We start from the raw sequence: 27,182 nt of genomic DNA on the forward strand, positions 1-27,182 counted from the left end.
CTTCATTTCATGCCCTGAATGTCATTTGTTTACCTGCATTAATTCAACTTTCAACAAAAATCAGACTATCCTAATAATTTAAGCCAGGGAAGGAGTCTGGATCCCATGTATTTAAATAGACCGTGGGAGGCATCTCCATCCATTGATATAGTAACTGAAATCCTTAGAAAACTTTTATCCTATTCAAAAAATTTTATAGTTGCTCTCATAGTTGCTATAATTGGCCTCATTGCTATTACTACTACTACTGCAATGGCTGGTGTGGCTCTGCATTCATCTGTACAAACTATTACATTTGTCAATCAGTGGCAAAATCATTCCACAAAATTATGGAACTTTCAAACTCAAATAAATCAAAAAGTAGTTAACCAAATTAACGATCTCTGTCAGACAGTGAATTGAATGGGAGATCATATTATAAGTTTAAAAAGTAAAATTCAAATGCAATGTGATTGAAATACCTCTGATTTTTACATTACTCCTCATCTGTATAATGAAACAGAGCATTAGTGGGAAAAAGTTAAGAGACATTTGACAGGTCATACTGGAAATTTATGTTGGGATATTGCAAAACTGAAGAAACAAGTATTTCAAGCTTCTCAGGTACATCTGACACTAATGCCAGGAACTGAAGTGCTAGAAGGAGCTGCAGATGGATTAGCAGCTATTAACCTGCTAAAATGGATCAAGATACTTGGAGGCTCTGTGATTTCAATGATGATTGTGATTTTTTTTTTTTTGACAGAGTCTCACTCTGTTGCCCATGCTGGAGTGCAGTGGTGTGATCTCGGCTTATGGCAAGCTCCACCTCCCAGGTTCATGCCATTCTCCTGCCTTAGCTTCCCAAGTAGCTGGTACTACAGACTGTGCTTTTAATCTGTGTTGTTTGTCTTTATGTAGTCTGCAGATGTGGAAGCTGCCTCTGGAGAGAAAGTCGCTGCCAAGAACAAGCAATAATAGCTGTGGTGGTTTTGCAAAAAAGAAAGGGAGATACGTTAGTAGACGAGCTGAGGCAGAACTGTCATAATATAAAAGAGTCTTGGAAAATGTCCAGGGTCCAGGGTGTAAAACCCCTCATGGCCCTTGGAACACCAAGCTCTGTGCCAAAGGGTGGAAGGCTGCCCTGCCTCACTACAAATCTAAGCCCAGGGCATAAAACCCCTCGTGGCTTGGATGGAATCCAGGGCTCAGGGCATAAAACCTCTCACGGCCTGTGGAATGTGCACAGACTTGTTGGTTGCTCTCCCAGCCTTGTAAACGTGTTCTCCATTATCTCAAGCAGCAGAGCATATTGTATGTGTCAAAGAAAATGCTAAACTGTCACAGCTATGCTTCATGCACTGCTACCTTTCTACCCCCATGTCCTCACGCCCTTGTTTGCCCCCACATCCACACGTCCTCACACCTGCTTCTTTGTTTGATCACCAATAAATAGTGTGGGCTCCAAGAGCTCAGGGCCTTCACAGCCTCCATACAAGCGTTTGCCCCCTGGACCCACCTTATGCATTCTTAACTTGTCTTTTCTCATTCCTTTGTGTGGGCAAAGCCCAGGACCCTGGACTGGGGAGAAACAGAGGGACAGTTAAAGGAAGTGTTTGTGTAAGCAATTCTAGAATGAAGTCAGAAGAAAAAAAGAACTACATATAACTTTCTACATTGCTTGTGTTGTTTTTCTAGTAGAATGCTTGCCTTTGTATAATGATGAGTGCTTGATTGTTAAACAGTGATCAGGTTATTAAAGCAAAAATGAAGGACTGAGCCAGTCACCATGAGGTTTGGCTGCCAGTGAGAGTTAACAGCACGTGACGTGCTTTCCCCTGCAAAGAGCCTATAGAGGGATGTGTAGGATGGGAGGTGACCCATCACCCAGATTCCTTTCTCAGGAAGACATCTCTATTAAGGCCCTGGGAGAGGAATGCAGCCCTTATGGAGAGCCTATAAACTGATGCACAAGGGATGTCTGTTTGGAAGTGAAAGCTTCAGTGGTCAAGATAAGGGTGTAAAGCTCTTCTTCTCCCACCACTCTCCTAGGCCTTCCCGGGGGCCCCTCGCCCAGGTAGAATTGTGGTCAGACCAGTCGCCTGGTTTCATGTCCTGTTCTTAGTTGCCTACTGCACAATCCTGATAACCACCTTAAAGTTAAACATAGTTTATAGTTAAGGCCTGACCCTATTAAATTGCTGATGCACACAACTAGTGGTTGGAACTCACGGTTCCATATATCTGTACATCTTTACTATGGACCTCACCCTACAATCATGTGATCCTCTCACCCCATGTCAGACCACCCTCTGCTCACTGCCCTTGCTCCCCCTCCCACATGTAAACTGATAATAAATGCTGGCTATTCCAGTGCTTGGGTGACATTGTGACTCCACATTGTGGTGATCCCCCTGGACCCAGCTTTCACAAACTCATCTCTGTCTTTATTTTTTCAGCCATTTGACCCACCTGGGATAAGCAAGAGAATCCACATTGCTGGTGGGGCTGGTTCCTGCTAGACCTTTGACTCCACCGGACTTTGTAGCCCCTACAGCCTGGTGTTGGTTCTCATCACTCCAATGGTTTCCCCTTGAGATTTTTCACTTCATTACATCTGAAAGATTTTTTTTTTTTCCAAATAAGGTCACATTTACAGGTCATGGTAATTAAGACTTGGACATATTGGCCAGGCGCAGTGGCTCATGCCTGTAATCCCAGCACTTTGGGAGGCCAAGGTGGACGGGTCACCTGAGGTCAGTAATTCAAGACCAGCCTGGCCAACATGGTGAAACCCCATCTCTACAAACATACAAAAATTAGCTGGGTGTGATGTTGTACACTTGTAGTCCCAGCTACTCGGGAGGTTGACGCAGAATAATTGCTTGAACCAGGGAAACGGAGGTTGCAGTGAGCCAAGATGGTGCTATTGCACTCTAGCCTGAGTGACAGAGCAAGACTCTGTCTCAAAAAAAAAAAAAAGACTTGGACATATTTTGTAGGGGGTACACAATTCAACCCATTACAAGGGACGTATACATATACATGGCTTTTCATTTTTGTTGGTAATAATTTAAGATTAGGAAATTGGAGAATATGTTTAGAATACGTTTATGATTACATTTATTTTCCTTAATGAACAACATCTTATTAGTTGTGTAAACCAAAAATAAAATTGTAAACCCCTGTGCCCCCCTACAACCATCTGAATGGACTGCTCCTCTCAGCCAAGGGTATGAAAAGGGTTATTGTGTCTGCACTCCATGAGACATGTATAAGAGACATGGTTTGAATAGAAAAAAAAAATAGGAAGAGAAAAATGATAAAGGCTAAATGTCCAACCGTAGGAAAATAGATAGATTGAAAACTAGTGGAGTCCATGATGGAAGGAGGGGTCGGACATGCCTCATTATACCCTCCTACCTCTTGGAATTACTGATCGGACACTCTTTAAGTCTGATAAGAAACATTTACTATCTATTTTCTCTGAAGCCTGCTACTTGGATCCTTCAACTGCATGATCTCCACAACCCCTTATTGTAATTCACACATTTCTTTCTATTGATAATAACTCTTTCAATCAATTGCTAATCAGAAGATTTTTAAATCTACCTGTGACCTGGAAGGCCCACCCCCATGTATTATGTCTCCCTAAAACATATAAAAGCAAGGTATAACCTGGCCACCTTGGGCATATGTCATCAGAACCTCCTGAGGCTATGTCATGGGTGCATCCTCAACCTTAGCAAAATATTTGCAAAATAAACTTTCTGAATTGATTGCAACCTGTCTCAGATACTTTTGGGTTCACAGTTGCTTAGGTTCTTATTGTCAGGTGTTTTGGCTTTCTGCATTGGCAGAGATTTTTGTTTTCAAGTAGAATGAACCACACTAAACAAGATATAAATGTGCCATTACGGCCACAAACTGATAATCCTTCAAGAAAAACTCAAAGAAATGAGCTGTGGATAGTTATTTAATATTTATATATGTTTTACTTGAATAACTGGCTACTTAAATTGTTATTTGATAATACAATCATGTGGTACTTTAGGACAATTATAACATAACAAATATTGATAATCTGTGCACCTTAACTGCATATTCTCTACAACACCTAGACATTTCCAACTGGTTGTTTTGACATTTTTATTTCGGTCAATAGTATTATCTTCCTCAATCGATGAGGCTTGAAACTAAACTCATCATAGAGTTAGACATTTTTTGAACTGGAAGGGAACTTAGAGATGATCACAACTCCCCTATTTCTTTTTACAAATGAGGACATCCAGTCATAGAGCAGTTTCACAATCTGAAGGTTAGTCGACTAAACAATTATTTGTTGAGTAGCACAGTTATAGGACTCAGTTTCCCTGATTACCAGTTCAGTATTTTTCTTTACTACACACACTAATACTAAACTACTACAAATAACAGCTAGCATTGATTTAGCCATTACCATGTACTACTGTGCTAAGTGTTTTTATATGTGTTCCCTTATTGTATTTTCAGGGACACTAAATACTCAGGATCGTGGGCACTTAATGTCTTATATAAGTGCTGCATGGGGTTTACTTTCTGTTAAGCCTCAAGAGAACTCTGCAGAAGGTACAGTTTTCCTATATCTCAGGCATTCTCAGGAGTGCTATCATTTGGCAGTATTCCATGAAGCTAGTTTTCTGCCAGAGTTAATGAAACTATTGCATGGATCACAGTGCTACAAACCTAATACAGCAACACATCTATAGAACCAAAGCTCTGTCCATATTTAGTATTATTTCTTAGGAATATATTTTCAAAAGAGGCATTTGTAGGTTAAAGCATATGAATGAATATATTTAAGGCTCTTTATTAAGGAATATGATATTCTGTTTTGTTTCTTACCATATGAGACTAGAGAGAGAGAATAGAGACAGGAAAAGATGGCTAGTATAAAACCTGCCCTAGCTCCATCAGTGCGAAAAGTAAACAATGAGTTTCGATGGTCAAGAGGGAGAGCACTTATTACTCGTAGGCCAACAAATGGCAGGAGTATCATATGGGAGGCCAGTTCCCCCAAACCCAAGTCCCACTGGACAACCCCATGGGCCTAGATGCAGGCAGTGGACTGGGAGGCAGGTAAAGAATCTAGGGCTAAGTGCTCAGCATCTTTCATATCAAGCAGCAAACAAGCTAGTCCCTCTCCCCTGGGAAGTGAGCAATTGTGCCTTCTCATGCCTTGATTGCTGTAGCCTACTTAGTTGCTTACAGATTAGTGAAGGAAGTGGCTCAGAGTTAGAGGGTAGGTAGGTCTTGCATTTTGGCATACTCAGCAAGGATATGCAGGAACTCCCTTGCCCGCATAAGCTTATATTGTATAATCACTGAGTAATGTCTATTAATATGGATGGACCATGGTTTATTTAATTTGTGATTTTTTATATTAATTGTTGTTGTTTTTTTTTTTTAGTTGACAGACCTTTCAGTCCTCATTTCACATTGATCTGCTCTACATTCAAAGACTGACTTTCACACCTGTGAGACAAAATAGTTTATGTAAGAAGCTATATTTGCTCATTCTGCTTGCCAGCAGAATGTCAGAGAATCTTTGGCAGTCAAATTTCACAAATCCCTTAACTCAGTGACTAAGTGCAGCCCCTGGAAGAATGCCCCTGAAGATGATAACATCTCTTGCATAAATCTGTTCTTGCAAAAGTTCAAGGATCCTAACTCATGCCTCTTCCTGTATATAATAAGATAATAACTGATAGGATTAATGATTATGCCTTTATAATCTATAACCAGATGTACCCTTGGACCCCACCGTTGCTGAGATTTTGCTCAAATGTAACTGCTGAGCTCACTTGATGCAACTGCTGAGCACATCTGATACCACTTCCCATCACATGCCAACACCTGTACCTAAGCTTTGGAGCAGTCTCACAGAAAGTCTCTGAAAGACTTTCCCGAATTGCAATCCTCAGTAAGACATCTGAATACAACTAATTTTAACTATTTAAATGACTGAATTTTTTTTCTTTGGTTAACACACCCAACTAAAAACGAACCGCTCACGTCATGTCCAGCAGTTACAGCAAAAGCAGAAACGTACTGGAGAGGGGAGGAGGTGGACTTGGGAGAGAAGTCAGTTTTCCCCCAGAGTCTTTCTCTCTCATCAGTCACAGGTTTCTGAACACACTGACTCACTAGGAAACATTTCTTAGGTTCTCCAGGAAAACACTAAGTAACTTCAGAAATTGTAAAGGTCATGGAAAACATTATGTTATATATTTCCGTATTTCCACGAATACGCGGGAATCCTCCCAAGGCCCTGGCACCGCACTCCAAATGTCCATCTCCAGGAAGCCGCCCTTCGGTGCCCGGGGTCCCCTAAACAATGTTTCAGTCCTCGGGCTCGGTGGCTGCGTCCTTCTTTGGGGGAACGCGGGGACTGCCCGTGCCCCTCCAGCCGCTTCCGGAAGGGAACGGCGCCCCGGAGCGAGCCTGTCTCGGACTCCCAACCGTCAGCCTCTCTCCGGGCCGCGGAGGCCGGAGCAGCTCCCCCGGGGCTGCGCAGCCGCTCGGGCTGGCCTCAGTGGGCTGAGTGGTCCGGGCATCGGGGCCAGGGAGCGGCTGGTAAGTGCCTGGTCGGGGCGCGCTGTGAGTGACCGGCCCCTGCCCGGGAGGCCCTGCTGCAGCCGGGTTCCCCGCCCCCTTTCCTTCTTTTTAGGGGACTGGAATCCACGCTACAGTTCAGCCCTCCACCTCTGTTAGTTGAACTCAGGCAACCCCTGCTTCAAAACCCCAGCTGAGTTACTGCCCTTCGTCAGTGTCTTCACTGGACATCTAAGTTACTTCACACCCACTCCCGGTTTTGAGAATGGAAAATCAAATACCGCACGTTCTCAACTGTGAGTGGGAGCTAAGCTATTGCTGCGGAAAGGCATCCACAGGGATATAGTGGACTTTGGAGACTCAGAAGTGGAAGGGTGGGAGGGAGGTGAGGGATGAAAAAACTACATATCGCGTACAATGTACACTACCTGGATGACCCTGAAATCGCAGACTTCACCACTATCCAATGCATCCATGTAAAAAAAAACCCATCTGTACCCCAAAGGCTATTAAAATAAAAATATATACATATATACATATATATATATATTTTGAGACGGAGTCTCGCTCTGTCACCCAGGTTGGAGTGCAGTGGCACGATCTCAGCTCACTGCAATCTCTGCCTCCCAGGTTCAAGCCATTCTCCTGCCTCAGCCTCCCGAGTAGCTGGGACTACAGGCGCCCGCCACCACGCCCAGCTAATTTTTTTTTTTTGGATTTTTAGTAGAGACGGGGTTTCACAGTGTTCGCCAGGATGGTCTCGATCTCCTGACTTTGTGATCCGCCCACCTCGGCCTCCCAAAGTTCTGGGATTACAGGCGTGAGCCACCGCACCCAGCCATACACCTATATATTTTTAAAAATTCAAAAATAAAACAGAAAAAATACCTATCCCTCCAGGCTTATTTCCCGTTCCTCTACCCTTCTCATTCCCCTCTAGCCCAAAAGTCTCATCACTGAATTTACCACTTTTCCCAAGCTAGTTATGTCTGTTTTTGCTTCTCTGCTTTTGTACCCCACTGTCCCCACCTTCTGCCTAGAATGTTTCTCTCTCCCATCTTCTCCTGACAACTCTTCTTTAGACTCGACTCATGTGGTATCTTTTCTGTCAATTTTTTTTTTTCCCAGAAGTTTTGCTGCCTGCTGAGGTCCCTTAGCCCTTCATTAATTCACTTGTCATTGACATTGACCATCTTGTGTTGTATTCAATAGTCTGTCACACCGATTTGATTGTGCATTTTGCTTTGGAGAAGTCCTTAGTCTTTTATGTAGCCACAGTGGCCACACATGCAGAAAACGCTCAATATTGTTGAATGAACTAATGCATTTGGGACAGGGTTACAGAAATGGGTGCAGGAGAAAAGGGGGTGGTTGAATTGGCTGTACCCAGCACACAGGTATGCAACTTGCTCACTTACTGTAGTATTCCTAGGTGTGGAGGAATCCAACACCTGGAAATGCTCCTGAAAATAACCAGGGATGACTTTGTGGAAGTTCACTGAATCCTTAAAATTAAACTTAAGGAGAATGGATGGTGGGAATTGAAAATGATTGCATCTAGACTGGGCCGCATAGTTAGATCCCATCTCTACAGAAAAACCAAAACCCAAACCAAAAGAGAACAGCCAAATGTGATTGCATATGCCTTTAGTCCTAGCTACTCGGGAGGCTGAAGTAGGAGGATTGTTTGAGCCCAGAAGGTGAGGACTGCAATAAGCCGTGCTCGCATGACTGTACTCCAGCCTGTACAACAGAACAAGTTGTCTGTGAAGGAGAGAAGGACCCAGAGAAAATGAACAAGTGTTGATGTCACATTCACTCTGTGCTCTATGGGTCAGCAGAATGTGAATGCTTGGGGGTAGATTTGTAGGGAATTTTAGGTCCTAATTTTTTTTTTTTTTTTTAGGACAGGTTCTAACTCTGTCACCCAGACTGGAGTGCAGTGGCGCCATCTTGGCTCACTGCAGCCTTGACCTCCTGGGCTCAAGCTATTCTCCCTCCTCACACCCTCCAAGTAGCTGGGACTACAGGTGCATGCCACCACATCTGGCTAATTTTTTCCATTTATTGTCAAGACTGGATTTCTCCATGTTGCCCAGGCTGGTCATATATGTTACTATATATGATATGCACACATATAATACAACTAAAATGTACACATGATTTTTTTTTTTTTTTTAGAAAAGAACCATACTGAAAGTTAGAAAATTGGAAAGTAAAAATTCTTCTTCTACTTCCCTTCTTCAATCTCTTTCACTCAAAGTGATTCTTGTTAATAATTTATTGTGTATTCTCCCTAGAAAGCTTATAATGCACTTTATCAAATCTAAACTATTACTGATTACAATTTTTTTTTGCAATTCTATACATGCAAATTAGGTATTTTTTGTCACTGCCTAAAGAAAAAAGTGCTGAGAAACAAAAAAATGCTGCAGATTAAACCTTCTTAAAGTAGTGCATCTTAGAATTGATGAAATACCATATGTACACATATACACACTTTAAAACATTTATGGGGTGGTGTTATTATGCAATGTATCTTGCTTTTTTATGTAACAGTATGTCTTGGAGAGTTTTACATATCTGCATATGTAGCCCTACCTCATTCTTTGTATCAATAATGATGCATTAAAATTTTATTGAACAAGGGTAGTACAGAACAATTAGTGGGCCCTTCATTGAGGGACATCTTGGTTGTTTCCAAGGTGTGTGTGTGTATGTGTGTGTTTTCTTGCTTGTTTTTGCTATTACAAACGTTGCAGTGAACCACCAACCTTGTGTGTATGTGTGTGTGTGTATATATATAGAGAGAATATCTATATATATACACATAGTTGGTAAGATTTTTTCATTTTTGCTATAGTTTTTAGGAATTCCTCTATATAAAGTAGTTGCATACATTTTCTAACTTAAAATTAAATAATTGCATCACTCATTGGAAGTCATAAGTTGATCTTTTAGTATTTAGAGTTTGTCACCTGCCAAGGAATATTTGACACTCAAAAACCATGTTGAAAATGCATCTCAAATTATAGTATTTCATTAGAGGGAAGATTCTATAATTTCCTTAAGTAAAATCTCTCCAAAATGGCAGTGGTCATGTATTTATATATTTCTTTGGGAATCTTAGATATATGATCTATTTTAACAAAATTTAAACTATAATAAATTATTTATAATTTATTTTTTCTGACACACAATAGGGATTAGTCCCTGATTATCAATTTTTAGTGTTCACAGACACTCGTATTCACAGAAACAAAGTCTGTATGTCAGTGTTCACAGTCACAAAAGTCTGCTTGTATAAAAACTACATTTATTACTTATTTTAACAGATTCTGAATCCTTGCTGTTTGTGGTCTTTTGGAATAATGAATATGATATGATGTAGTTCTAAACTTCTTTTTCCCAACCAAATTTTCCCTGATTTGACCTGTTCATAGCTTTTTATAGTTTACCTCTTTACTTCTCTGTTTACATTTCTTCCCTCTGCTTCTTTTTTTTTTTTTTTTTTTTTTAGAGATGGAGTCTCGCTCTGTCACCCGGGCTGGAGTGCAGTGGCCGGATCTCAACTCACTGCAAGCTCCGCCTCCTGGGTTCACGCCATTCTCCTGCCTCAGCCTCCCGAGTAGCTGGGACTACAGGCGGCCGCCACCTCGCCCGGCTAGTTTTTTGTATTTTTTAGTAGAGACAGGGTTTCACCATGTTAGCCAGGATGGTCTTGATCTCCTGACCTCGTGATCCGCCCGTCTCGGCCTCCCAAAGTGCTGGGATTACAGGCTTGAGCCACCGCGCCCGGCCTTCTTCCCTCTGCTTCTTATTGACTCCTACTCACCCTTTAAGGCCAACTAATGTTCAAATCCTCCATGAAATCCTCTTTGTCTATTTTGTCCACATTTATCTCTTCCTTCTTTAAATTCCTTTTTCAGCAGAACGTCACAATTTAACATTCTTGATTGATTCATATAGGTTACTTTATCTCCTAAATGAGACTGAATTCTTCAGGAATTCTTGGCTGGATTTCAGGCAAGAAATCTAGGGGGTGCTACATTAGCTCTGGTTGTTGAGTATTTGTGGCTTGAAGTAGTCTTTTTTTTTTTTTTTCAACTTTTATTTTGGATTCAGGGGATATATATGAAGATTTCTTACAAAGGTTTATTGCATGATGCTGAGGTTTGGAGTATGATTAAACCTGTCACCCAGATAGTGAGCATAGTACCCAATAGGTAGTTTTTCAACCCTCACCCCCATCCTTCCCTTCCCCCTCTTGTACCCCCAGTGTCTATTGTTTTCTTCTTTATGTCCATGCATACCCAGTGTTTAGTCCCTACTTACAAGTGTGAACATGAGGTATTTGGTTTTCTATTTCTGTGTTAGTGTTACAGAGAAACATTATTTCCCCACCTATGTGTTTCTAGCTGCATACATGTTCCTTCAGAAGACATGTTTTTTTTTTTTTTATGGCTGCGTAGGTATACCATGGTGTATATTTTTTCATCCAATCCACTGTGAAGTTGTATTCTTAAGACAAGAGGCGGGGCTTCTCCAGAGACCTGGAGGAGGTGTAGCTAGTGCAGCGGATCATCACAGCCCATTCCCTCTAGAGTCAGAGGAATGCCTGGGCTGCTGTTTCACAGATGGACACCTATTCTGCCCAGCATTAGACTTGCCACCAAATATTTTTACTGCGAATGGGCTAACCATTAAGGTGCAGCCCTAAAACCCTACCAAGCCCAAAAATGCACCCTGACATTGTGTTTCAAAATGGTGGCATAGAAGCAAGCTGGCTGCTTCTTCTACCTTGCCACCAGAAAATGGAAGCAAACACACAATGTTAAGATTATCACCAGCAATATCCCAAAACTCAGATATAAGGATGAGATTATTTCCAGTACCACAGAGATGTGAAAAAACCTCTAAGCAGATGGTAAGAGAATGGGACTTCCATAGCATGACACTCCTTACCCCAGTCTGCCTGGCACCAGGCAAATGGAAAATTTCCCCTAGTCTTATGGTTTCTCTAATGGGCAAAGTGAGATTGAAGTGAACAACCAACTTTCCTACCATCTTGGGTTCCATGGCAGGAGACCTGTTCCTGCCTCAATCCACAGGCAGTATCAACAGTACTAAAGGGAAAAATATCCCCGAGGATAGCCAGAGACGAAGGAGGGAGATGGGACTACCATCCCTAGTCCTGGAAACTCTGCTCTGTAACTTGGCCAAAGAAGATACCAAATCAGAGTTGCTGTTTGGCAGTACCATGCTGTAGGAAGCTCATTCCCCAGTTCCCTTAGGCATGAACCCCTAGCCAGCATTCCCACACTGCTGGGATAATCCCTTTAGGACATCCCCCATTTTGGATGGGCAGCAATCTGATTACTAGAACTGAGGCAAACCCAGGCTTAAGCTGACATCTAGTGCTGGAAATGAGTCAGTGACCTAGTGAAAAAGAAAAGAAAATCCACAGGTAAATTATCAAGAGTCTCTAAGCAGACATATCCAATAAAAAACAAAACCAGCCAGCCAGAGAAGGCTGGAATAAATAATTAATTTTTCAACACAAAGACATACAGACACATTCACAAGAAACAATAACAAACAGAGTATCATGACCTCTTCAAAAGGACAAAGCAAGAAACCAGCGACCAACCCTAATAAGAACGCAATATGTGAACCCTCTGACCAAGAATTCGAAATAGCAGTTTTAAGGAAACTCAGTGATCTCCAAGATAACACAGAAAAACAATTCAGAAATTCATCAGAGAAGGTTAACAAAGAGATTGAGATAAAAAAATCCATAAATTTTGGAATTAAAAAATACATTTGCTGAGCTAAAAAACTTATTAGAGGTTCTCAACAGCAGATCAAGCAAAGAAAGAATCACTGAGCTCAGGTTGTTTGAAAATGTGCAGAGGAGACAAAAGGAAAAAGAATAAAGAGGAACAAACATATAGAAAATTACCTCAAAAGACCAAGTTTAAGAATTGTTGAGTTTGTGACCAGCCTGAGCAACCGAGTGAGACCCTGTCTTTAAAAATAAAAAATAAAAAAAATTAGCCATGCATGGTGGTGCATTCCTGTTGTCCCAGCTACTCAGAAGGCTGAGGTGGGATGATCACTTGAACCCAGGAGCTTGAATACCGGTACTGTTTGGCAGTACCATGAGACCAGTCTCAGCAACATAACGAGACCTTGTCTCTATGAAAAATAAAAATAATAAATAAATAAATAAATAAATAAGCCAGGCTGGTGGCATGCACCTGTAGTCTTAGCTACTTGGGAGGCTGAAGTGGGAGGGTCACAAGCCTGGGAGGTCAAAGCTGCAGTGAGCTATGATCGCGCCACTGCACCTGAGCCCAGGTGGTAAAGTGAGGCCCTGTCACAAAAGAGAAAGAGAGAGAGAGAGAGAAAGAGAGAAAGGGAGTGGGGAGAGGGAAGGCTAAAAAAACCCTGCTGATAGTTTGGGAACAATGGTTTATGTTGACACATTCTAGGGGCAGTGGGTGGGTAAACTGGTTAACTGGCAGCTAAAAGATAGGTCAGTTTGTCCTTGAGTAGGCCTATTAAGGGTATCAAACAAACAATTATATTTGTTTATGAGTTCTCTGGAAAACTTGGAGAAGGCAGTTGTGGGGCATAGGTGACAGGATGGTTCTGTGTGGTGTCTGCTGGTGACCCATTGTAAGAAGCTCCATCTTACTTAGGCCAGGTCTGCATCTGTGTCCTCAGAATTTCTCACTAGAAACTTCTTTTTCTGTCTTACATGTCTGGGAATGTATACTTTTGTTCTCCAAATGTTTACTATTATTCTGGTTTCTGGATTTTAACCACATCCTGAAAACATATTTATTTGGTTGGAGGCATCATTATTGTCCTACAAGATGAGTTTAGTCTATAACTGACATCTCTTCTTCCACTAGCATTCCCTAATTTCCATGGTTATGTGCTCATTACTTCTACACTTCTTTATTATTAGAGCTTTTCTGATCAGGTAGGCTAGATTTATGCTTTCTATAGTACTATTGCCTCAATAAATAGCCACAATCACTTTCCAGTGTGAACTTTCTGTTTGGACTTGGGGTTATTTATTTTGGCTGCTAAGAGGATGTTTTATGCTTTTATGGTAGACGAGATGGCAGACAGTAGAATGTCTGATTGATGAACTGTATTGCATCACAGAGTTCCTTGAAGCAAGGAACATTTAGAGTTCACGAAGTTCTTTGCTTGGTCTCTTGCACAGTGAGTACCTTGGCAGTGATCTACAGTCTGTCCTCTAATTTAGTGGCTCTCAATCTTTTTTTAGCCCTAAGGCACCTGAGGACAGGTGCTCTCCAATGAATTGCCAGGGTTACTATGGCAGGGATGGGATGTGCGTGGAGGGACAGTTCCCTAGGGCCATAACATAATCAGGAGGAGCACTTAAAGTTTGAAAAAGCTCCCAGGTGTGTGTGTGTGTGTGTGTGTGTGTGTGTGTGTGTGTGTGTGTGTGTTTGCTGTCCTCACTGAAAATATCACCTCTCCCGCCCAATAAACCAAGCTTCCTCAGATAATATGGCAAGGCAGAACTTGATGATTTTGCTGCTTGTCTAGCTAAAAGGGGAGGAATAAAAACGTACAACACTCAGTTTACTGTAATTTTAAACGAACCTCTGTTATAACTCTAGGTTTTGAAGCATAACGACGGAGGATGGAGAAGGAAGCTGAAGAAGGCGGCGCCCCTTCTGAGGGAGCAGAGGCTCCTCCCTCCACGGAAGAGGCTGGCCCTCCCCGTTCAGAAGAGGAAGAGGCCCCGCGCCCTCCAACGGTGGAGGCTCCGGCAGAAGATAATTTCTCTCTTTCCCCAGAAGATGATGTTCCTTCTGTGGTGGATTATCGGGATCTCATTCCTTCTGAAGAAGGGATAGTTCTTCCAGATGATGATGAAGCGGATCTGAATAGAGTTCGACCCAGGCTTGCACCAAGACCGGTTCAATCAGTGATTTCGGAAGTGCTGTCCTCTTCCTCTTCCCGGCGGTCCTCCAGATACCGCCGGAGTATGAGTGGCCTTCCCAATCTGCAGGAAACATTAAAAGAGAGACAGGTTTGCTTCTAATAAGATTTTTCATGCGTGCCACTTTCCTTTACAAATACGAAATACTTTTACTTTACAAAATATGAAATAGTTTGATGTTTTTTCTTCAGAATTGCAATTTTGACGCTTGGTTTTCATTCCTTAGGCAAGATTTAGAGAGGCAAGGGAAAGCCGAAGACTGAAAATTGACCCTTCATACAAATATATATTTGAAATTCTAGCAGAAAATCTTGGCCTGGACATAGTAACTGTGGAAGAATTAATTTTGGATTGCCCATCTGTAAGTTTAAGTCTTATCATTACATTTTAATTGCTCTTTGAGTAAGTGATTAACTTAGGAAAACAGAGTTGTCATAAACAACAACAACAAAAATCATTTAGAAAGACAAAGTTGGGGCAGGGCATAGTGGCTCATGCCTGTAATCCCAGCACTTTGGAGGCTGAGGTCTGAGGATTGCTTGAGGCCAGGAGTTTGAGAGTAGCCTGGGCAACATGGCGAAACTCCTGTCTCTGCAAAAAACACAAAAATTGGTTGGGCGTGGTACACGGTACCTGTGGTCCCAGCTACTCAGGAGGCTGGGGTGGGAGGAACTCTTGAGCCTGGGAGGTGGAGGATGTAGTGAGTACTCCAGCCTGGCTGACAGAGTGAGATCCTGTCTAAAAAAAAAAAAAAAAAGAAAGAAAAAAGAAAAAGATTAAAGTTGGAATTTTACTGACTAGAGAAGATTTAGTTTATATAATTATAGCCAGTTGAATGGTATTTCTTTTTAAATTAAATTAAATTAATTTGTTTGTTTGTTTGGGACGGAGTCTCGCTCTGTTGCCAGGCTGGAGTGCAGTGGCGTGATCTCGGCTCACTATTTAACCTTGCCTTCCGGATTCTTCTGCCTCAGCCTCGTGAGTAGCTGGGACTACAGGCGTGCACCACCATGCCCAGCTATTTTTAAAGTTTTTTGTGTTTTTAGTAGAGATGGGGTTTCACCATGTTGGCCAGGATGGTCTTGATCTCTTGACCTCGTGATCCGCCCACCTTGGCCTCCCAAAGTGCTGGGATTACAGGCCTGAGCCACTGCACCCAGCCCAGCTGAATGGTATTTCTAGTCAGGTTTACAGGAGGAAGAAGAGAAGACTCAGCAACTAGAATTTTGGCTGAACTTCTAACTCAGAATGATGTCAGAAGTTAGAGGCATAGTTGAGTGACGGTAGGTAATATTTTGCAAGTACATATTATATGAACTACATATGCAAATCACTTGTAGAGAAAAACTGCATAAATAAGTCAGGGAACAGTGACTATTGTATGAGTATACGGTAGTAGAAATAGTGATGTGATTGCAGGTCAAGTTACCATATGTCTCAGTGTGCCAGGGACAGTTCTGGATTATACCTGTTTTCCTGGCATGATTAACAGTACCTCCTGACACTACTAAAAGTTTTGGATGATAAATTGATGTGGTCACCCTAATTATAGTAATGTATGATACACTTGTGTCGTAGCTTCCCTCCTCATAGCTCTGGTTCTAAGATCATTTTCAATAAAACTACCACTAGCTTCTTGGACTTTTTCTCAACCCTAGGAGTGAACTGGGCTGGTATCCCAGAAAGACCAGTGAGCAGGTGCAGACTGCTGGTGAGCTGATTGTCTCACTGAATGCACTGGTGGGAGAGTTGGGGTGAGGTGGGGTTGTGGTGAGGTTGTCACCATGGGGGCCATATCCCCTGCTTTTATAGGCGTCTGCAAACATGGGCAAAACTCTTTAGCTTGCTCTAGGAGCCAGGGTTCTATGGAACAGTGCCTAAAAGAGCTACTCCCGGCCGGGTGCAGCAGCTCACACCTGTAATCCAAGCACTTTGGGAAGCTGAGGTGGGCAAATCACTGGAGGTCGGAAGTTCAAGACCAGCCTAACCAAAATGGTGAAACCCTGTCTCTACTAAAAATACAAAAATTAGCTGGGTGTGGTGGCATGTGCCTGTAGTCCCAGCTACTCAGGAGGTTAAGGCAGGAGGATCGCTTGCACCCAGGAGGCAGAGGTTGCAGTGAGCCGAGATTGCACCACTACACTCCATCCTTGGCAATAGAGTGAGACTCCAACTCATATAATAATAATAATAATAGTAGTAGTAGTAGTAATAATAAAGAGCTACCCCTTGCTTCATACAGTGCATTGTTAAATTCTGCAAAATTGTCTGCGCTTCATGTCGTCCAGTATCCTTATAAGAATATTGTCCTGGGCCGGGCGCGGTGGCTCAAGCCTGTAATCCCAGCACTTTGGGAGGCCGAGATGGGCGGATCACGAGGTCAGGAGATCGAGACCATCCTGGCTAACACGGTGAAACCCCGTCTCTAATAAAAAATACAAAAAACTAGCCGGGCGAGGTGGCGGGCGCCTGTAGTCCCAGCTACTCGGGAGGCTGAGACAGGAGAATGGCGGGAACCCGGGAGGCGGAGCTTGCAGTGAGCTGAGATCCGGCCACTGCACTCCAGCCTGGGCAACAGAGCAAGACTCTGTCTCAAAAAAAAAAAAAAAAAGAATATGGTCCTGGCAGTTCCCTGACAGTAGGAATGGGATTGCTCATTTTCTTGGTCCTGTTGTGTAGCTGTAATAGTTAGATGGGGATGTGATTGATGCAAAGACATCAATAGCTCTAAGCTATTATAATGACAAAGTACAGAGAATGCATGGAGATGTGTACATAAAACAAGAGGTGTCACAGCAAGCAACTGGAAGTAAGTTGTGGTTTCCCAGGTCACCAAAGTTCCCTGCTGGAATTTACTGCTGTGGTCAAGGCTGGCTTCATGGATACTTGGGCTGTGTAGTTACAGAGGCCCCTGTGCTTAGAATGTCACCGTGCTTGGTTTGATGATCTTTTGTCACCATTTTGAAGTTCTTGATAATTCTTTGGTAAATGTCTCTCATTTTCATTTTGCACTGGGTTCATCAAATTCTGTAGCTGGTCCTGACTGTGGACAATGCCAACCAAATAGTAAGAGGATTTTCTTTGCCATTCTCAAGTTGGGTTTGTTTGTTTTAATGGTCTCCTTTCCCCAGTGAGTTCTAGTTTCTGTGACGATTCTGGCTACATGTGTTTCTAGCCTCTCTAAGCAACTGGTGCAAAACAACCTTATATGCATCCCTGAGATGATGACAATGAGAAGAAGGCAAGGCCAATTTCTAAAAAGTCATTTCTTAGTAGGCCCAGGCTTCAGGCCTGTCCCGAGGATCATTCCTGCATTTGGTTAAGGAGGAAGGAAGATAAGTGATCAATTTTGTTTCACCTGAAAATTGCTGGGCCACAAATTTGGATAACACCACAACTGGAATCCCTATATCTTCTGCAAAGGGTATAGGCATAGGCATTGCGGCCTGATCACTGCCTTCATGAAAGGGTAACTGCTAGAACTAAGGTGGGGCGGGGGAGGTGGGCACCTGCAGTAATCCAACTTTAAGTATTTGCCATCTGGATTTCTGGGCTGGTATTCTCTGTTTGGAGGAATTCTTACTGGCTAGCATGCTAGCGTTCTATTTGCTATTCCTGGGGTATGTCTCAGACTTTGGGTCCATGTGGTTAGATTCTACTTTTAAGGTCATTATGGTCCGGGCCTGACACTGCTTGCTTATGCTGCAAGGAATGGGAAATGTAGGCATTAAGGAAGAATCAAGCTGCCAAAGGTATTTCCTTAAGAGTTGCTTGTGAGTGTGCAAAGCCATGGTGGAGGGAAAATTGTGTACCCAGTAGGGAAACCAGTGTCAAAATCTGAAAGATTAGAATGCTTAGTTGGTTGTGGGGAAAAGGCAAGGACATATGATAGGTTGGATCAAGGTTGGTGACCACGTGAGTAAGGAGATGGAACGAGGAACAAGGGGTGGCATGATTTGGTGTGGTGCAGTTTAGGAAATTGGGAGTATATGGAAAAGTATTCTTTAGTTTTTTGTTTTTTATTTTTTTATTTTATTTTTTTTTGAGACGGAGTCTCCCTCTGTTACCCAGGCTGGAGTGCAGTGGTACGATCTCAGCTCACTGTAACCTCCACCTCCCAGGCTCAAGCGATTCTTCTGCCTCAGCCTCCTGAGTAGCGGGAACTACGGGTGCACGCCACCACGCCCAGCTAATTTTTGTGTTTTTAGAAGAGACAGGGTTTCACCATCTTGGCCAGGCTAATCTCAAACTCCTGACCTCAAGTGATCCACCAGCCTTGACTTCCCAGAGGGCTGGGATTACAAGTGTGAGCCACCACGCTGGGCCTGGAAAAGTATTCTTTTAATGTGAAGCCTGGCGTGCAATCCAGGATGAAAGCAGCTCAGTAAAGGCACCACAAAAAAGTGGACAACAGGCGGTATGATGGTTACTTTGTTTGCCTCTGGATCCATTCTCCCTTTGTCTCTGCCCTGCTCTGTGGCATAGAAAGCTGAACGCAATAGAATCTGTCACCTGGGCTCCCTTACTCTCCAGTTTCCACTTGGTTCAGCCAGTGGGAGGCACAGCAGGAGATGGGAGGGCAGAAGGGGAGAGAAGCTCCCCACCTGGCCCTGTTCCTGACTGTGGTTGTCTGCTGCCATAGTTGTAGCTCCCTGAGCAGCCTGCATCTCCAGTTCTCAACCTGGCCCTAGTCATTCTATTTCCTCTAGCTCTCAACTCTTTAGGCCTTGGGGGATCACGGGTTTCCTTTGTTGCTTGTCCCATTGTTGCTACTAGTGCTGCAGTTTCCTTTAATCCTGCTCTGGCCTCTAGAAATAGTCTTTTATTTTATAAACAAAATAGTCTTTTTCTTTATAAAGTTTTGTCAAAACACCCGTTTGGGTGTGAATTCTTTTCTTGCTAGGACCCTGACCAATACAGATGTTTCTGCAACATTGGCGCTTTTACCCCTTCCCACTTTCCTGCCCCCTTCATTTAGCACTGCTCAAGATAATCTCTTTTCTGGCTTACTGGCAATGTTTTCCAGTGACTGGGTGGCAGGGTTGTGGTACTGTGGAAGGAGCACAAATTTGGACACTCAAGGCTGAGGTCCAATCCCAGGTTCTGTGCTGTGCTTGTGTGTTTTGGGTCCTTCACTTAAATTTTTTTTTTGTTTTCTTTTGAGACAGACTATCGCTCTTTTGCCCAGGCTGGAGTGCAGTGGTGTGATTACAGCTCACTGCAGCCTCAACCTCCCGGACTCAGGCCATCCTCCAACTTTAGCCTCCCAAGTAGCTGGGACCATTGGCACATACCACCATACCCAGCTAATTTTTTTGGTATTTATATAGAGAGGAAATTTCGCCATGTTTCTCAGGCTGGCCTTGAACTCTTGGGCTCAAGCAATCTGGCCACCTGGGCCTCTCAAAGTGCTGGGATTACAGGGGTGAGACACTGAACCTGGCCTACTTAAATTCTTTTTACCTTAATTTTCTCTTCTCTAAGAAGGGTATAATAATGCCATTTTAACTAGGTGATACTCAGATGATTCTTTTTACCTTAAATTCTTTTTACCTTAATTTTCTCTTCTCTAAGGAGGGTATAATAATGCCATTTTAACTAGGTGATACTCAGATGATTCTTTTTACCTTAAATTCTTTTTACCTTAATTTTCTCTTCTCTAAGAAGGGTATAATAATGCCATTTTAACTAGGTGATACTCAGATGATTCTTTTTACCTTAAATTCTTTTTACCTTAATTTTCTCTTCTGTAAGGAGGGTATAATAATGCCATTTTAACTAGGTGATACTCAGATGATTCTTTTTACCTTAAATTCTTTTTACCTTAATTTTCTCTTCTGTAAGAAGGGTATACTAATGCCATTTTAACTAGGTGATACTCAGATGAACTGTTGGTAAAATGCTGTGTAATATAAGTGAATTTTTAATTCACAGTCATGATTTTGGTCCATGATCTCACATTTACTTTGCTAGTCTCATGAGTACAATGTATCTAAAATGCAAGGATTCATTGCATTTGATATTTTGATGTCTTTTTATCCCAGTCATGTGTACTGCTTTTGAGAATTTGTGTGCTTTCACAGCTAAAGGGTCAGCAAGAAAGTACTGATGGAGCTGTGCAAGAATAACTATGTGGACAGCTTTTGTCCCTTTTAGGTGGTAATTATGTGAGACCCAAGTATATACGGGAGGTGGAAGAGTAGAGAACTAAGGGCTAGAGTTACGCACATATCAGTGGCTTTGTTTTATCTCCCAGGGTGATGGTTCTCAAATGTGGTCCCAGGACCAGCTGCATCAGCATCACCTAGAACCTGATAGGAATGCGAATCATTTTGTGTTTTTAAAAAGCCCTCTGTGTGATTCTCTGATGCACACTAACATTTGAGAACACTCTCCTAGGAGGAGTGGCTTTGCTACACTTGGGATACTTCCCGTAGGCCGTCAGTATATTAAGAGATACTGATGGCTAGGTGGGGTGGCTCACACCTGTAATCCGGGCATTTTGGGAAGCCAAGGCAGGAGCATCACTTGGGGTCAGGAGTTCAAGACCAGCCTGGCCAACATGGCGAAAACCCATCTTTACTAAAAATACAAAAATTAGCTGGGCGTGGTGGCAGAAGCCTGTAATCTCAGCTACTCGGAGACTGATGCCGGAGAATCTCTTGAACCTGGGAGGTAGAGGTTGCAGTGAGCTGAGACTGTGCTACTGTACTCCAGCCTGGGTGACAGAGCGAAACTCTGTCTCAAAACACGCAAACAAACAAGCAAGCAAGCAAACAAACAAACAAACAACTTCTGTATGGGAATCAGTGGGATTAGGTGAATGGGTATATGACTTTGTATTTCTCATAGGATATTTCAGGGCTTTTGTTTATGTTATCTGTTTAGTTTTCTGTTTACTAAGATATTACACTGACTCCTAAGTAATTGAATAAAAGCTTCATGCTCATAAATATGGAAGAATCTCAGTATAATGATTTGTTTTTACTTTAGTTTTGCTACAATATGGGTCAAATTACAATATCTAAAAACATAATTGCTCAAATAATTGGTCAACAAAACAGTCAGTAGGCAAATTTTCTGTTCCCCAAGTAAGCTGTTAAAAATAGTTTATCTTAATAATAATTCTCTTATTAAATATTAAATATCAAAATATTTACCTCAAGTTGGACTCACCTATTTACCCCATATGACTCCTTGGGGCAGGGTCAGGTAAGTGGCTGCCCAAAACTATATATGTAGATCATTAATGTAGGTTCGGAAATATATTTCAACCTATATTATATTGCACAGTAATTTTGGAGTTAAATTAGTTTGGGTTCTAAGCTTGCCTTTGTGTACCTTTGAATAAACTCTTTGAGCTTCATCTTCTTCATCTGCAAAATACTGAGAATTTTCCCTTAGTCATTTGACTGATTATCATTTTCTCTTTTATTTAACAGCTGGAAGCATTTACTAATTTTTTTGTGAAAGATGGTTGTAAGACACTGAAATTTTTGTACCAAGAGGGAGATGTACCTGGTATTGGTAAGAATTTATGAGGGCAATGTGCCAGTAGTTAGTTCACACACGTTGAAGTGCAGCATACTTTTTCTCTTATACATAGATAATCCTTTATTTATAAAGAAAATGTTACCAGAAGTTTACGTATAAGAAATATAGTGCCTTAAGAACAACACATTCTCAGCCCAAATATATGTTTCAGGCCTTGCTATAATGTTTCAGGAGAAAATATCCTTGTAGAAATCATTGACCTCTGCTGGGAATACACGTTTTCATTAGAATTTAATTGCATTTTCCCCGAAACAGGTGGAGCCATTTTGTCCAGATGATTAGAAGTGGTGGTGAAACCACTCCAGAGCCCCGCAGCTGCCCCACTGCGGTCCTGTCACAGCATCTTGTGCCTGCTGCAGCTGTCACTTGGAATAGCTGGTTTTCCCTACTGTGCATATTATGCCTGAACTAATTAACATGCTACCGGCTTGTTAAAACTTTGTTTTAATAACTAGATATGTGGGTTACCCTTTTGGTCTGAGACTACTCATCATCAGAGTCCTGTGGATTTACCTTCAACACATCCCTCCCATTGCTTCTTTCTCACTTGGTTCCTCTGCTGCCTCAGGCTAGGCCTTCCCTGGTGTTCCAGATTGAAAACCAGTATCTCTGTAATCAGATTCTCCCTCTGAAATCTGTACTGCTTATTCCTGCCAAATATATCTTTTATTGTTCTGCTATTTATTGGATTGGCTCCAGATCTCATTTATTCAAGGCCTGCTGTCATCTGGACACACAGTACTTGTCTAGTCTGATCTCCTACTCTTCCAGATGTGAATTTGCTGCTCCCTTTAAGCCCCTCTTCATTGCTTTCTGCATACTAGAGTTATTTCTTTTCCCTTTCTCTGCTCTCCTGGCTTTTCCAGATTGCCTTTCTTCTCTCCACTCAGCATACCCTACCCCCCTCCTTCAGAACACCTCCAGCAGAGCCCTTCCCAGGGTGTTCCAACCCAAACCCATCGCTATTCTCCAGATTCCTGTCTCATTTACAGTATCTGTGTAAATATAGTACTTGATTGTGTTCTTCTACCTTCCTCCAATTGTTTAATGTTTAAGTCTTGCTTCTTTGACAAAATATGTAAACTCACAATTAGCGACTAGGTTGGCTTTGTGGATTTTCTGTCTCTCATGGTTCTTATCGTGGGAGGATTATTGTGTGGTCTGTATTTTTATAACTTGTTAAAAATTAAAACAATAGCTGAAAATTATAGATAAAATATCTAGTAATTAGAAACAAAATACAGTCCCAATCAGTTGGAGAAAGCACAATGTTAACTCCTTAGTGAATATTTCTCTATAACTGGTTTATATACATATTTTACAAAAATGGGGTCCAATTCTAGATATTATTCTATAGTGGTTGTTTAATTTTGATAATATTGTCTTCTTTATGCCAATAAGTACATTTATCCAATTAAAATGTTAACACTTGCATTTTATTTCGTTAGGCTGATATAACTATAATTTTCCAAACTGATCTCTCAGTAGAATTTAGGTTGTTTACAACTTTTTGCTCCCTGAAACAATGCCTCAGTGAATATTACTGAATACAAATCTATGTGGATTAGGAATAATTTTTAGGAGAAATTCTCAGAAGGGAAATTGCCAGAGCAAAGAGTACACATATTTTTAATCATTATTTTTGCTACTTATGAAAGTACATTTATCAGTTTGGTAAATATTCATCTACATTTCTTTGTTGTTGTTGTTGTTGTTGAAACAGAGTCTCACTCTGTCACCCAGGCTGGAGTGCAATGATGCGATCTTGGCTCACTGCAGCCTCCGCCTCCCGGGTTCAAGTGGTTTTCCTGCTTCAGCCTCCTGAGTAGCTGGGATTACAGGCACACACCACTGCGCCCGGCGAGTGTTTTGTATTTTTAGTAGAGACGGGTTTTCGCCATCTTGGCCGGGCTGGTCTTGAACTCCTGGCCTCAGGTGATCCACCTGCCTCAGCCTCCCAAAGTGCTGAGATTTCATAGGTGTGAGCCACCACACCCAGCCTACATTTCTTTCTTATATGCATGTGTTAACATATAAATGCTTATTATCAGCTAAAAATGTGGTTATATAATACATTTTATCCTTGACTTGGTGTTTGCATTTGACAGGGTAGCCTAGACCTTTTTTTATGTAATTACATAAAGATTTATCTCATTCAAAAATCATTCCCTATTGATGGTCATCTCTCTCCTCTTCATCAGGAAAACTCAAGCTTGTCTTATGTCTTATCAGCCAGAACTGTGTCACGTGGCTATCCTGGGGGTCAGGGAGGCTGAGAGAGCAGTTTTCTTTCTAGGGATGTACACAATGGAACAAAGTCAGGTTCTCTTAGCAAAGAAAAAGGGGAGGGTAGTAAATCCCTGTGCAGCCTCGATGAATGGGCATTTGGGCTCTTATATTGCTACATACCATGTATCAGTGTTCTTAGGCTGCAAGCAACAGAAATAGATCTGGCTTATATGAGCAGAAAACAGTGTTTTGGGAGGCGGAAGGTGGATAACAAAATTTAGAACTAGTGGAACAATCAGGTCTTGGGAAGGACAAGAATAGAGCATTTCCACAGATTTCAGGGCAGTTTCTCTAGGATTCATCAGTAGACTTCCATCTCTCAAATCCGTTTTTTTTCTTTGTGTGTATTTATTCAAGGTTTATATTCTTGCAGAGTCTAATTAGTCTAGTTCTTACATGCCCATCTCTACGGAGCCCTGGCACTGGTATCCTCCAGAATCACAGGGCAGGAGGAATCTCCCAACCCCCCAAAAAAGAAAGGCTGGGCAGACAAAACATTTCTGTGGCTTTGTGATGTGGATTTTCTATTTCTTTCTTTCCTTTTTTTTTTTTTTTTTTGAGATGGGGTCTCACTAGGTTGCCCAGGCTGGAGTGCAGTGGCATGATGATGGCTTATTGCAGTCTTGACCTCCCAGGCTCAAGTGATTCTCCTGCCTCAGCCTCCCGAGTAGTTGGGACTACAGGCACATGCCACCGCATCTGGCTGATTTTAAAAAATTATTTGTATTGACAAGGTCTTGCTGTGTTGCCCAGGTTGGTCTCAAACTCCTGGGGTCAAGCAATCCTCCTGCCTTGGCCTCCTAAAATGCTGGGATTATAGGTGTGAGACACTGCACCTGGCCGATTTTCTATTTCTTTTATTACATTTTAAATTGGCTATTGCTGCAAATTGAATGCTGTTGATTTTTGCAAATTAACATTGTGACCAACTATCTAACATAATTCTCATATTTTTAATAGTTTTTCTAATTAAAAAAGATTGATAATTAAATGTTTAATTTTCATTGAAATTAGTTCAAGGAAGGATTTAATAGAAGGTGGATACAATGAGTGTATTTAGTATAGGAACTGGACCTTCTTGGGGGTAGTCAGTGAAGGCTTCCTGAGATGGTGGCATTTCAGCTGAGATCTGAAAGATGAGTAGGCATTTGGTAGGTAAAAGGTTGGGGATGGGATAGGAGAACAGCTTGTGTAAGGCCCTGAGGCCAGATCAAAAGGAGCAGAAGTACAGAGTTCAGGGAAAGGTACCCAGAGGAGGCTGCAATTTAAGATGCAATTATTGGCTGGGCATGGTGGTTCACGCCTGTAATCCCAGCACTTTGGGAGGCTGAGCTGGGCAGATCACTTGAGGTAAGGAATTTGAGACTAGCCTGGCCAACATGGTAAAGCCCTGTCTCTACTAAAACTACAAAAAATTAGCCAGGCATGATGGCGTGTGCCTGTAATCCCAGCTACTTGGGAGGCTGAGGCACAAGAATCACTTGAACTTGGGAGGCAGAGGTTGCAGTGAACTGAGATTGTGCCACTGCACGCCAGCCTGGGAGACAGAGCAAGACTCCATCTAAAAAAAAAAAAAAAAAAAAAAGGAAAAAGATGCAATTATTGGGCAGGCATGGTGGCTCACACCTGTAATCCCAGCACTTTGGGAGGCCAAGGCGAGTGGATCACTTGAGGTCGGGAGTTTGAGACCAGCCTGGCCAACATAGTGAAACCCCATCTCTACGAAAAAAATACAAAAATTAGCTGGATGTGGTGGCACACACTTGTAGTCCCAGCTACTCAGGACGCTGAGGCAGGAGAATGGCTTGAAGGGAGATGGAGGTTGCAGTGAGCTGAGATCGCACCACTGCACTCCAGCCTTGGCAACAGAGCGAGACTCTGTCTCGAAAAAAAAAAAAAAGAAAAAAAGATGCAATTATTGACATCTTCTAGTAGAACCCCCCCAAAAAATTATTCTATGACCATATTGAAAATTTCTTACAATAAAATAAAAGAGGAAACAATAGTGTAAAAGCCACAGTAACTTATCTCATTTGACTAGTTATGTGATTATATCCTAAGTTCTTGACTTTTGTTTTCAGAATGCGGTCGAACTATTCCTGGAGCAACTAAAGGGGCAAAAATGATGAAATTGTATATAGACAATGCAGCTCCGGATAAACTAAAAGGACTGTGCATATTTTTTGTTCGTTGCCGTAATGATGTTGCTATAAATGTTAAAACTATTCAAGAGGTATGTTTAAAAATTTCCCCAAATACATAGTTAAACATTGAATATATTTTCATAGTCATGCTTTACTTTGCTTTCTCTTTTTAAATATAGGACTGAATTGAGTTCCAAGAAAATAAATGTATTCATATATTCAAAGAAATTGACTGTAATAGAGCTTAGTTATATTGATACTTTAGATACTGCTTTTAATTTCATGAAAATTTCATTTCTTGATGGTGTGCAAATAATTTTTATCCTCCCATTCACTAGGAAGACATTTAATTTTGTTGATGCAAAGTACTAGTTACTTTATTTAACTTCCTCTTCACTCAATATTTTAGCTCTTTTATCATTTTAAAAGAAGAAGAGAGAGTTGTCCTAGAGCCTGGACATTGCTAACCTAGTTCTGGGAAGGCAGGATGATGGAATGGGAAAGGCAAGAATTTTAGCCAGATAGACCCAAATTTGCCTCTTAGCTTCACCACTGACTAATCACTTAAGTGTATCCTCTGGAAGGTTGCTCATCCTTTCTAAGAGTTAGGTCTCTACATTCTTAAATTGGGA

The 27,182-nt window shown here is 41.8% G+C and overlaps 1 protein-coding gene across 3 annotated transcripts in view; it reads left to right on the plus strand.

Annotated features, from left to right (window-relative positions):
* Positions 1-6,492: 6,492 nt before the first annotated feature.
* The window catches only part of DNAH8 (dynein axonemal heavy chain 8), a 332,681-nt gene continuing 311,991 nt past the window's right edge, over positions 6,493-27,182 (plus strand). Inside the window, exons 1-5 of one of the 3 annotated variants that reach the window (XM_010389720.2) lie at positions 6,493-6,594; positions 14,238-14,653; positions 14,790-14,924; positions 22,006-22,090; positions 26,488-26,639. In XM_010389720.2, the coding sequence (XP_010388022.2) occupies positions 14,261-14,653; positions 14,790-14,924; positions 22,006-22,090; positions 26,488-26,639 (765 nt within the window). In that variant the 5' untranslated portion in view covers positions 6,493-6,594; positions 14,238-14,260. Of the gene's footprint in view, positions 6,595-7,701; positions 7,971-14,237; positions 14,654-14,789; positions 14,925-22,005; positions 22,091-26,487; positions 26,640-27,182 lie in introns of those variants that run through there. The other 2 variants (XM_010389721.2, XM_030929346.1) reach the window with 2 other exon arrangements.

Source organism: Rhinopithecus roxellana, chromosome 4 (genome assembly GCF_007565055.1).
Source record: "Rhinopithecus roxellana isolate Shanxi Qingling chromosome 4, ASM756505v1, whole genome shotgun sequence".
NCBI lineage: Eukaryota > Metazoa > Chordata > Mammalia > Primates > Cercopithecidae > Rhinopithecus > Rhinopithecus roxellana.